Here is a 13158-nt window from a genome sequence, read left to right as displayed (position 1 = left end):
GTTACGTGCCAGAGTCTTCATGTTTTTACATAATTGTTTTCATAATTTTACAACTGTTTTTGCAGTTGTTGGGACGTCTACGCCACGCAGGCAAGTTTTGGGGTTTTGACAATCAATACATGAACTCAACTGTCCTGTCGTGTGTAAACGCAGCGTAAGTGAAGAAGGTTTGGATCTTTGCTATTGTTTACGCAAAATTTTCAGGTGTGAACGCCAAGTTACGTGCCAAAGTCTTCCTTCTTCTTATCCGCAAAGTGATAGCAGTTCACAACTTTCACTTTTACCATTTTTAAAGCAAAGGAACAGAAAAGAAAGGCTGACTTCCGTATTGTCATTTGCTTTGCATTCGTGCATGAAACAAGGGTTCTTAAATCGAGGTCCATACTAGAATAATTTTTTGAAATTGCAATTTAAGAACCCCTAGTTTCATGCACGAATACAAAGCAACTGACAATACGCAAGTCGGTCAAACAGAAATGTGAAACGAAAACTATTATAAAGGAGATAATTGTCAAATGAAAAAAAAATATAAAGAAAATATGTTTCATTTTAAATTTTCATAGAAGAAGAATCCAGCCCCAAGATTCTTGAAGGTATGGGTTTATATCAAGATCTATTTAACAGGTCACGTAAGTAGCACAACAACAACTCTATTTTGGCCGAAAATTCTTCAATATGTCAAAATGTTTGTTTACGTTTTCATACAATTTATTCACAATAACAAAATATTTGACAGATTGAAACCAATCAGCTGGCCGTTTTACGCCACCTTATAATTTCATCATGGTTTATATCCAACGATTTAACTGCCAAAGTATCCCAATATAAACATGATTATATACCCTTATGGCAACTAAACACATCCCAACATCTGTGCACTGTATTTTTGACATTTGTATACAACTCTGTGCTCATTAAACGCATCTTAATAACTATCTATACCTGCGTTTCATTTTCATTTGCGGCGTTCTTGCGATTATTTTTCATCGAACAAACATTTGCTATTAATTTTATAAACAAAATTTCGCAAGTAGTAAAGTTCGCCGCAACAACAATCAAAATACAATTAGCAACATTGTACAGTGCAGGTTTTTGACAAAACAAGAAGTTAATACAACGTAGTGGACGACATCAAAAAATAACTCAAGAAAACAATACAAAGCAAAAAAATTGCAAACTTGTTCTGTACTATTAAATTAAAGATAATTGGGTATCTTCATGTAAAAACCCTTGAAGAAGATTGCAGACGCTGCGGTCTTTTTAACAACACGAAGCAGGACTGCATTAAAACGAGGCGATATAGAATAAAAAGCAAAAAGTCTGCCTATGTAATTTGAAGTAAGGGAGAGGAAGCTTTCTTTTTTTCCAACAAGGTGAGAATAGTTTGATTTTGTATCATTACGGTGTTGTTGTTGTAGTATCAGCTTACTATTGTACAGAATGGTATTGTTTAAGCATGCTTAAGTTTGCTCTAGCCATGTAATTGCTTACAGATGCTGATGGTTTTAGTGTAGAGCGGATTTGATCAGGATAGAGGTATAACACTACAATAAAAAGCAATTATAACTGCACAAATAAAAGCGGCATAAGTTGAGTTTAGGGACCGGTCCCGGATCATGATGATATACATATATACCACAGATAGTCCTTGTGGCCCTGAGTATAATGATATACGGGACTACACGCGCACACGCGATTTTTTTTTTTGAAATTTTTATCACAGGTAGGTCTCGTTGTCCTGAACACAAAAATATATACCATCTCTGGGAAGTACTTTTTGCGATAAAAGCCATTACAGTTCCAAATTGTCTTTTAAATTATAATTTTCTTTAGGGATTTAGGACTTTCTCCTATGGACAGGGGCAAATCTAGGGAACGGGAACAAAAGTTTATTTTAAATTAGAAAATTTTCTCCAACTAGCCGGCCTTTGGCCGGGGATTTAAGACTTTCTCAGCCGAAGGCCGGCTTGTGCAAGTGCTCAGGGCCACAAGGGCTATATGTAGTATATATATCAAGATCCGGGACCGGGCCCTAAACTCGTCTTGTTCCATAAAAGCTTCCCAAAGAATAGCTCTGAAATTCAATGATTTATTTATTTGATCTTTGTTAAATTTTATACCACGATTATGATCCCTACTTTCCGGCTTTGCCTTAGTGCATAGACGCCTCGACTACGGCTACCTGATAGTGCTCTTTATGCTAATTTAAGCTTCACTTTTACATTAATTATCACTTTGATTTTTGACTTTGCTATAGATCTCAGCTTATCTTTCCTTTAGTCTAAAGCCACACGTTGAAAGTTTCACCTATCCCGATTCCAACGATGTATATTTTTCTATTACTGATACCTATCCGCCTTTTAAGGAAATTTTGTTCGCTTAGCCGAGACCAGCACCTGTCCATAGGAGAGTCTTAAATCCCGGGCGAAGGCCGGTTAATTACAGAGAAATTTACAATTTAGCTACTTTAGGTGCCGCTAAAGAAAATGATTTCCTAGAGCTCTTATCTGTAGAATCTTAGACTCGTTCGTCCTGCAAACACAAATTTTTACTGAGAAAATAATTTTTAAAGTTGTAAATTTGATTGGCGACAGGTTTTCCCAGTTCTCTTACATGAAACATCCTTATTTAAATCACGGGATTTCTTGTTTTATCTGTATTATGCTATGGAGTCGGAAAATATTCCTTTTTCACATATTGAAAATTTTAAATACGTTTCTTTCCAAAATCTTCTTGATTAGCTTTTTTCAATCTATGGCGTTTTTTTGTCTGATTGTCGTTCCACATCAATCAGTTATGACCAGTAGTATTTCTATTTTTATTGATCGGCTTTCAAGCATCTTGAATGTGTAAAAAAATTCAACTTATCTTATATTAATGGTCTTATTTTCGAACTTTTTTAAATTCGTATGTGACGTCCATAGGTCTTCAACAACACCTTCAATTGTACTTATAAATCTATACTAATCTACACATAATTTGCTCTTATATCTTCACCGAAAATTGTAACTAACAATACTCTCTTTTTTTCTTTCCAACCCCCTTTTTCTCCCGTTTACAGTTGCTATTATTTCAACTTTGACTGTTTTTTATTTTTTAATTTATCAAATCTGGATATTTCCATACGACAGTAATTTAAATGGGCAAAGGCAAACCGGACACAGAACCTATTTGTCCAAGTGAACAAAATGACCCTGACAAAGCTGTAAACGATAAAGAAAATTCTATCGCAACGGAGGAGAAAACGCCACAAGTCATTCCGATATTAAAGGTGCGGAAGGATTTAGGAAAAGGCGAGGTATTGGAGGATGAGAACACCAATGATAGCCATACCAGTACAAATTCAAATACAAATAAATCATCCACCTCCAGTACCTCAACTACAAACAAGGATAATAACAGCACAAATGACATAAAGTCGTCGTCGTTGACTGAAACAAAAACAGATTCCAAAACAGCAACAGATTCTAATGAAAACACACAATTTCGTATTGCATCCAACAATACAACAGGATTTAAATTACGCATTGTACCTCTAGAAAAATTGCTTGAAAGGCCACCCAAACCCACAACAGTTGAAGTAAAGCCAGAGCCCACAGCTGCTGCAGCCGTTGCGGTAAACAAAACTAAGAAAAATAAAGATAAGACAAACAATTTAACCAAGGAAACAAGTAGACGTTTGCCACAAAGAAGATCTAAACCCATATCATTTATAGAACTATCAGATTCTTCTGATGACGATGATGATGCTGAGTTAGTAATTTCATCATCTACAGAATCGGAAAAGAATAAAAAATTAAAAAAATCAGAGGCTTCAAAAAATAATAAAAATACATCAGATTCAGACGGAGAAAATTTAGACACAGAAAAAGAGCTACAAAGTCGCACAATAAATAACAGAAACAACAAATCGAATAAAAAGTCTAAGAAATCTTCATCTTCAGAATCGGAGGAAGAAGAAGAAAAATCTTCAGAGAAAGAAGAGGTAATAAAAGCGAATAAGAAAGGTTCTTCCAAAGACAAGGCGAAACCGATTCCAGATAAGGCCACTAAAAAAGCTGATAAAAAGAATTCAAGATACAAAGATAGCTCTTCAGAATCTGAAGCCGATAGCGAAGAAATAAAGAAAAACAAAAGAAAACGTTCTTCGGACTTATCATCTGGAGTCGATACCAAAAGAAAAGCCGTAGAGAAAAACAAAAATACCGACACAGAAGAAGACGACGAACCCCTGAAGAAGAAATCTGTACGCAACAACAAGGCACACAAAAAAGAAAAGTCCAACGCTCCCCCACCACCTCCCTCAGCGGTGAGACGTTGTGTGGTACGTCTTAGACGTTGTAAGCTATCCGATTTTAAAGATCTAAATAAAAATAAATCTAAGCGTAAAATGAATGGCGGTCGGTCTCGTTCTGAAAAACCCTCAACATCATCTGCCCGCCGAAGAAACATCATCTCAGACGAAGACTCTGATGTAAGTTACAAAAGATCTGGAAATATCGATGAACGTTTAGCTGATCATGACTATGATGGTCATGATCTAGATGACGATGATGATGACAAGGATAGCCAAAAAAGTAGTGATAGCGAAATTATACCAACACGAAAACGCAGAGTTTTCCAAAAGAACAAAAACGAAGATGACTCAAATGCCTCAGATTCAGACTTTGAAGTTAAACCTAAAGATAAGAAGAAAAAACGTCGCTTACAGCGTAATTCCAGCGATGATTCGGACGATGACGAAGACGACAAAAAGAAAAATCCTAAACGTAAAGATATCCGTAAAATTATGAAGAGCGATGATCTAAATCTCAGCACAAAAGAAGCTGCTAAGGAGGAAGAGGAGCGTCGTCGGCGTATAGAGGAACGTCAAAAGCTTTACAATCAGATCTATGAAAAGCCTGAAAGTGCAGAGGTCACAGAACTTGTGCTGGATTTTGATGAGGAAAGCAAAAAGGCTATTCTTGAAGTCGATAAAGGATTGGTTAAAAAGTTGAAACCCCATCAAGTCGCTGGTGTTAAGTTTATGTGGGACGCATGCTTTGAAACGGTGAAGGATGCTCAAGAAAAGCCAGGTTCTGGTTGCATTTTGGCTCACTGTATGGGTTTGGGTAAAACCATGCAAATCTGTACGCTGTCACATACGCTCTTGGCGAATTCGTCTAAAACCAATGTTGAAAGGGTTTTGATTATTTCACCTCTCAGTACCCTCAATAATTGGGCTAGGTAAGGTATTATTTAGATCTGAACTTTTAGATAATTATTGTGTGTGTGCCAAACAACATGAATCACAAAAATTTCCGTTTCATTTCTTGTAGGGAATTTAAACAATGGATTGGTTTCACCAAAAAACGTAATATTGAGATATACGACATGTCCAAATACAAAGACAAAGCCACAAGAATTTTTAAACTGAATGAATGGTTTGAAGAAGGTGGTGTTTGTATTATGGGCTATGATATGTATCGCATATTGTCGAATGAAAAAGCCAAAGGTCTGCGCAAAAAACAACGTGAACAGGTGTTACAATCACTGGTTGATCCCGGACCAGACATGGTTGTTTGTGATGAGGGACATTTATTGAAAAACGAAAAGACGTCTATCAGTAAGGCAGTGACACGTATGCGCACAAAGAGGCGTATAGTATTGACGGGTACTCCATTGCAAAATAATCTCAAAGAATGTAAGTGAATGTTCTTACTGGTTTCTATAAAACAGTTAATAATTCTTTTACCTTTCTATGCTTTCAGATTATTGCATGATCCAATTTATCAAACCAAATCTTTTGGGTACATACAAGGAATATCTTAATCGTTTTGTAAATCCCATTTCAAATGGACAGTATACCGATTCAACAGATCGTGATATACGTCTGATGAAACATCGTTCTCATATCTTACACAAATTGCTGGAGGGTTGTATTCAACGACGTGATTATTCGGTGCTGGCGCCGTATTTGCCACCTAAACATGAATACGTGGTATATACCACACTCTCGGTTTTGCAACAGCTACTCTACGAACATTATATGGAACATCAACGAGATTTATCTTCAAATGTCGAAGGAAAAGGAGCTAAATTGTTTCAAGATTTTCAAGAGTTGCGTCGCATCTGGACTCATCCAATGAATATGCGTATCAATAGTGATTCCGTTATACGTAAACGAGTATTGGCCGATGAAAATGATTCTATAGATGATTTTATATGTGATGATGATAACGATGAAGAAGCCGGCTCTTCATCAGATAGTTCTGATGAAAATTCTATCAAATCATTTGGTAGTGGTGGAGCGGCAGCAGCAACATCATCTGGCAAGACTCCCAAAACACGTAATAATCGTCGTCTTGCCAAAGAGGCGGGTGTTGATGAAGACAGTGATATAGAAGAAGTTGCACCGCCACCACAAGATGATCCTTCGGAATGGTGGAAACGTTTTGTTGCCGACAAAGAGTTGAATAATATAAATCATTCACCCAAGTTGGTCATATTAATGCGTCTATTGGAACAGTGTGAAGCTATCGGTGACAAAGTATTGGTGTTTTCACAATCTTTACAAAGTTTGGATACAATTGAACATTTTCTGTCGCTGATCGATAGTAAAACAAGAGGTTACGAATATGAAGGTAAGTGTATTTATACGTACAACATTGCAAATTTGCAGTTGTGAATTTTAAATTGAAGTTTTTTATTTCCAAAGACGAGTCTTTCGTCCCCTTCTTTTCTAGAAATCGATTATTCCCATATTACATTCGATAGCTTTTTTTCTATCGTATTGTAGTATGTCTTTCATATCGAAATATATTAAGTGGAGTAATATATTAAATATATTAAAGAGGAGTACCAAAGTATGGGAATATTTTGTCAGTCTGCTTGGCACTCATTATACATTTTTCAGATGTAATGTAATAATGTAATTATTTTAATTGTAATTCGAAGATTCTATTTGTAATTCGTAACAATTCATTTGCAATTGGAAAATCCCATTTGTAATTCGAATTATTCCACTTGTAATTCAAATTATTCCATTTGTTATTTGAATTATTCCATTTGTAATTTGAATTATTACATTTGTAATTCGAATTATTATATTTGTAATTCGAATTATTATATTTGTAATTCGAATTATTCTATTTGTAATTCAATTTATTCCATTTGTAATTCGAATTATTCAATTTTTAATTCGAATTATTTTATTTGAAATTTGAAGTATTCCATTTGTAATTCGAATCATTTTATTTGTAATAAAAATAATAAATAAAAATAAATAAAATAAAAAAATGTTCGGAAAATTTGTGCGCACGATAACTCTTGAATGGAGTAACCGATTTGGTCCATACTTTGCACATCGTAAAATGTGTACCAGACTAAGATAAGGTTTCTATATGGACTCAATCGGTCCACTCCTTCAGGTACGTCCCACACAAAATTTCGGAAAAGTTCAGTTTAGGGCCTTCTCTCGAATCGCTTTGATTTTTGTTGTAGCAACTTATATTCACTGCCCCACATACGACGGTACAAGATTCATCAGGTGCAAGTCCATACTTACTGAGAAAATAGCCTAAAAGGTGCAAAAAACGCCTATGACACCGTGTGTAGTGGTTGGAGCGTAAGATAACTCTCGAACGGATCTGCCGTTTCGGTCCAAAATGTGGCCTTCGTAATATTTTGTGCAAACTTAGTTTAAGTTCGAAGATAAGCCATATCGGTCCACTCCTCTAGGTACCTCGCCCACAAAAGTTCAAAAATGTACCAGGTATAGGTCAGGTTCGAATATGGACTATATTTGTCCACTCCGTCAGGTACCTCCCACACACATGTTTGGATAAATTCACTTAAGACCTGCTCTCGGATCACTTTGATTTTTGTTGAAGCAATTTGCATTCGCTGCCTCAATTACGACAGTAAAAGTTTTTTCAAGGGCAAGTCCATACTTCTTGAGAAAAAAGCCCGAAAGTTGTAAAAACCCCCTATGGCACCATATGTAGTGACTGGGGAGCTCGTTCGTCCACACTTTGAATATCGTAATATTTCTTTGAATATTAGATGAAATTCGAAGGTGGAAGGAGTGGACCTTTCGATACCTCCCCCACAAAAGTTCGAAAACATTCGCTAAAATGGTACTCTAAATATTGTCGAAACTCAGTTTAAAAAAGCCCTATCTATCGATATCCCCGCAAATTTTTGCAGCTTTAATCCCATCCATATTGTTTTAAAAACCGCCCTTTGGAAAAAAGTATTTCAATCCACACAGGCTGAGGGCATATCTCTGTCGGCAATGTCGACTGATACTTTTTAACTTGTTCTTTTTTGTTTTCACGACTTTTCATATTTTTGATCTTCAGAGTTTATACATAAAAAAATCTCGTTTTTTGGTGGAGGGACTAGGTAGTTCCGGTACAACCCGACTGTAGAACACATGATATATAAAAAAATTGTCTATGTAGTCCTAGTTCTGTATCAGTATTTTAATGTATTTTTGTGTATTTTATATTTATTTCCAGGCGACGTTGGAGAATTTCATGGTTTTTGGACACCGGGTTCAGACTACTTTCGTTTGGATGGATCATGTTCGGTGGAACATCGTGAATCGATGTGTAAGAAATTCAATGATTGCACCAATTTACGATCGCGTCTCTTTCTTATTTCAACGCGAGCCGGCGGTCTTGGTATAAATTTAGTATCAGCAAATCGTGTGGTAATTTTTGATGTTTCTTGGAATCCCTCACATGATACACAAAGTATTTTCCGTGTATATCGTTTTGGTCAAGATAAACCATGTTATATTTATCGTTTAATTGCCATGGGTACAATGGAACAGAAACTGTATGAACGTCAAGTGGCAAAACAAGCCACTGCCAAACGTGTTATTGATGAACAGCAAATATCACGACATTACAATCAATCGGATCTACATGAACTCTACACTTATGAATTGAAACCAAGTACACCACGAGAGATACCAATATTGCCTAAAGATCGTTTATTTGCTGAACTTTTGACCCAACACGAGAGTTTGCTGTTCAAATATCATGAACATGATTCCCTGTTGGAGAATGAGGAGAGTGAAAATCTAAGTGCCGAAGAGCGTAAGGCAGCATGGTCCGAATATGAGGCTGAAAAGACACGTACCATACAAACGGCCCAATACATGTCATACGATAGAAGCGCCTATGGTCAATTTGGTAACAGTTCGGGTAGTGTTACATCGAATAAAATCTTTGGCTTTCGTTCTGATGTACTGTTGCAATTACTCAATTTGAAGATAGCCAAGGATCATCCAGAAATGACACAAAATCAAGTAATACAGGTAGTACCAACATACTTGAATCTACTCTATAGTCAAATGAATAGTGGTGATCCTACAATGTATAAGGATTTGCTGGCAATACATGCCACTTTGGTACATCCAAGTGGTATGTATATGAATCCATTGTTGTATGTTAATCAAAATCCATCTGCAGCTGGTTATTATCAAGCGGGGGCAGCTCCACCAGCAGCAAATGGTGTGGCTGGGCCGCTGCCTGGTGGTCCTGCTCCTCCTATGATGGCCCCGGTACCGGGAAACCCTGCCCCAGCGCCAGCTGCTGGTTTTGATCCAAATGAAGTTTATGAAATTGATTAATTTTAACTTAGTCTCTTGGTCGGAGAAAAAAAAAAATGAAAAACTACTTTTAGACTAGGGAACAGTATATTCATGTTTTTTAAGAATTTTTTTATTTCCTTTTAAGTTTTTATTATTACCATTATTTTCATATCATTTCATAACAGTTTCATGACATTTTCCTGTTTCCCCACGCAAACAAAAAAGAAAAACAAAAACGTTATTCCTTCCAAACAAAAATATGTTCCCATAAAAATGTGATTAGTATTTTTTCGATATACATTTTTTAATATAAAATATGGATATTAAGCAAGGAGAAAGAGGTTAAAAGTTGTGAAAAACAAAATATTTTGAATCAAATCATTTATGTGTATTTTATGTTAATCCTTTCAGGTTTTGTGTAAGATATTTGTACAACCCTCATTTTAGCAGGGGAAACCATAGAAAGGTATTAGACATGAAGTACATACTTAATACAATAGCAACATAAACCGAGTCGCTTTGACAAAGAATATCGAATTTTCGTTGAATAAACACAAAGATTATCCAATAGAGAAAATATTTGGTATTTTTAACATGGAAAAAATGAACGTAATATTTTACACATGTTACCAAAACGATTCGATTGTAGTGAAATTGGACCACTTCGTTTAACCTCTGTATTCCAGTATATAGTTATATTCATTGTAAAATCCCCCCTTTTCAGAGACATTATTCATGTTCGTTGTAAAATAATCAGTTTATTAGGCGCTCAATTGTCCACGTTTAGATTTAACTTCAATTTCTTCACATTGATTGAACTTCCTATGGCCATTATCAGTGATGAGCTTTTCTATGGGAAAAGGTCAACATGACTGATGAATTTTTCCTATAATGGACATTTCAGTTGGAAAATTCGTCGAATCAATCAATCAATACATCTTAAGATTTGTTCATGTTCAAGATTGATGTTTAAAAAATCTATTCGTGTATTACATTTGAAAATGCATTATAATTATGCATCCGTACACCACTTCTGACATATCATCAGTCAATCGTTCTCTCTCCCCATTTCCTTCGTATCACCTTATCACTATTCACAACGTATTCATAAACTAATCGAACTAATTTTAATTATTATTAAATTACAAGAACGTTTAAGTTGTTTACTTTTAGAAGCTAATCTCTGTTTCTTATAGCAGTAGTGATATCTTTAATGTATACCTAATATATTTATATATATTTTTTGTTTATACTTGATTATTAAAAAAAAAAACAAAACAGATAAGAGAAAAATCTCTTTAAAATAATATTATTTTAATCTCGTGTTTTAAGTAAAAAAAAACTAATTATAAACTATATATTATACACACAATAAGAACAACAACCTAAATCCAAAATAGCAAAGCGATGTGTCCTTTATAAAAGGGATGAAGACGAATAAAATATTAACAATACTGAAGCTATCTATTTAAAATTGATTTAGTTCATCATCACCTCCTATGAAAATAAGTTATATCCATGAAATGCAACAACAACAATATAATACTGATATCATCATCCACACAATAACAACAGAAAAATACACATATAATAAATTAATTAAAAAACTGAATAAAATGGAAAAGTGAAAATAATTTAAATAATAAAAATAAATCACACACATTCAATAAACAAAGAAAAAATAACCCCAAAAAGATACACAACCCAGAATTATTTAGTAATAAAACAAAAACTATGAAATGTGTGGATTAATGTTTATACATTGGCAAGCCATTGACAAATTACTACTGGAAGAATTGGGCATCACAATATTGCAACAAAACTTTGTCCGTCTCACAGGTATGTATGTTTTTAGATTATATGTAGTTAGATTTCATTGTCTTTGTTTGGAAAACTTTTAGTTATTTACAGCTTATGCTAAAATTCTGGTGTGGTCGGCAGCATAGGCCTGCATATGTCGGTGTCATGCTTAAGTGTTCCATATGCCATTTTCCCGTTTTGAGATAATCGCATTTTAATATTTGAGTCGCAACTGTTTGGATCAGACTGAAGAAAATATTCATATTTTTTACACGATTTATAAAGATCATCTTTGGCAAAAGTTGGAATAAAATAGTTTTAGAGAATCTTTTAAAAATAGAATTTTTGTCGAATTGTTCCATATCCACACTTATGACACAAATGCAAAATTTTGTAAATCACATGGAACAAAGTGACAAATAAATTTTCCCACCTTAGCTTCAATAAATTCAGACCTTTTACTGCTAAACCTAAATAACGACGGGACGTACACAAATATTTCTCCAACCTACCAAGCAACGCTCTCTGAGCGGCCGTATTACCCAAATACGTTGAGTCCCAAATCACATTTAAAACACAAAATCCGCGACCGAAACTTACTTAAATGTTTTCATTCGTAAAACAAATAATTTTCCCTTGCAATGAATTGTATTTCATGTTTTGTTGGGCTTTTGTTTTTAAAATACAAAACACACACACACACACATACAAACAATAACGTTCTGTCAAAGTTAAACTTTTTCAACTTACAAAAAGTATACGCTCGACGTATTTCGGTAGTTCTCATAAGAATACCTATGTTCTACTTTTTTCACCACACACGCCCTGGGTATACGTCCGTATATTGTTATGGGCCTTAAATCGAAAATTAAAGTTCTGGGGCCTAATTCTCGAATCCGTTATCGAGTGAGTTTTTGTTCGAAGACAAATTACGAACGATCGAAATTTTTGGATTCCCTTGTTCGATCGAAATTATTTAAAAAATTTATCGATACATACGGTTATCGAACGGTGAATCATATGGTAAACATAAAATATTACACACAAACAAGTTGTTGTGCGGCAAGTTTCTCGTAAAATGAAATGAAAACATGAAAATTTTATAAAATAATAGAAAATTGTGAAAAATTAAAAGTAATTGTGATCTGAAATAAATTCCACTATGTGAAAATATAAAAATCGCATTCTGGCATTGGAAAATATATTTTTAATTTTTAAGAAACATCCCGTTTTTGTCTATTTTTTACTCATTTTATTGAAAAAAGTATTTAGTATGTGATTTTGATTAATTTTATTGCAAAATGTTTCATTAAAGTTCGTTTTGTGCCACAAAAATAATCATTTCGACAGCAGATGTGTGGCGGGCAAAAACTCGCAAGATTCCACTCGAAAGTGTATTCGACAACGGATGCCGTAATCCAAATACTGAAAATATCGATCGAAATAACTCGATCACGTATGCGAGAATTAGGCCCCTGATTTTTGGAATGTGTTAGGGTTCTACTGCATTGATGGGCAGAAATGCTCTCCCTCACACACAAAAGTGTAAAAAATACATGAGTCTCTCGCAATTTGCCCATCAGTGTTCTACTGTAAACAATCAGAAACTAGGCATCATTGTTATTATACATACACACACACACACACTTGCTACCCTCATGCTATACTCTTTCTCACTCAGTCAGTCTCTTTCAGTCATTCAGACAACACAGTCATTGTATTACACCACAAGTATTAACACGCACATCAACTATTGTAACGTATTTTCAGTTTCC

General features: G+C 34.8%; 1 protein-coding gene across 2 annotated transcripts; it reads left to right on the top strand.

Moving 5' to 3' along the window:
• Positions 1 to 907: 907 nt before the first annotated feature.
• XNP (ATRX chromatin remodeler XNP) lies at positions 908 to 11265 on the top strand. 2 transcript variants are annotated; one of them, XM_073982633.1, is made up of 5 exons: positions 908 to 1373; positions 3062 to 5226; positions 5319 to 5683; positions 5751 to 6623; positions 8502 to 11265. In XM_073982633.1, the coding sequence occupies exons 2-5, from the start codon at positions 3140 to 3142 to the stop codon at positions 9620 to 9622; spliced, it is 4446 nt and encodes a 1481-aa protein (XP_073838734.1). In that variant the 5' UTR covers positions 908 to 1373; positions 3062 to 3139; the 3' UTR covers positions 9623 to 11265. The 2 variants fall into 2 exon arrangements, with proteins under 2 accessions (XP_073838734.1, XP_073838744.1); XM_073982643.1 differs by having other exon boundaries at positions 947 to 1338.
• Positions 11266 to 13158: the final 1893 nt, after the last annotated feature.

The sequence above is a fragment of the Musca autumnalis genome, unplaced genomic scaffold (assembly GCF_047663935.1).
Source record: "Musca autumnalis isolate F117 unplaced genomic scaffold, ASM4766393v1 scaffold_1, whole genome shotgun sequence".
Taxonomy (NCBI): Eukaryota; Metazoa; Arthropoda; class Insecta; order Diptera; family Muscidae; genus Musca; species Musca autumnalis.
The sequence above is the reverse complement of the archived record's forward strand: the minus strand, read 5'-3'. Positions and strand labels throughout refer to the sequence as shown.

Coding starts and splice junctions, on each gene's coding strand:
- XNP (XM_073982633.1), top strand. CDS start 3,140: ATGGGCAAAGGCAAACCGGACACAGAACCTATTTGTCCAAGTGAACAA. Junction 5,227..5,318: donor ACCCTCAATAATTGGGCTAG/GTAAGGTATTAT, acceptor CATTTCTTGTAG/GGAATTTAAACAATGGATTG. Junction 6,624..8,501: donor AAGAGGTTACGAATATGAAG/GTAAGTGTATTT, acceptor ATTTATTTCCAG/GCGACGTTGGAGAATTTCAT.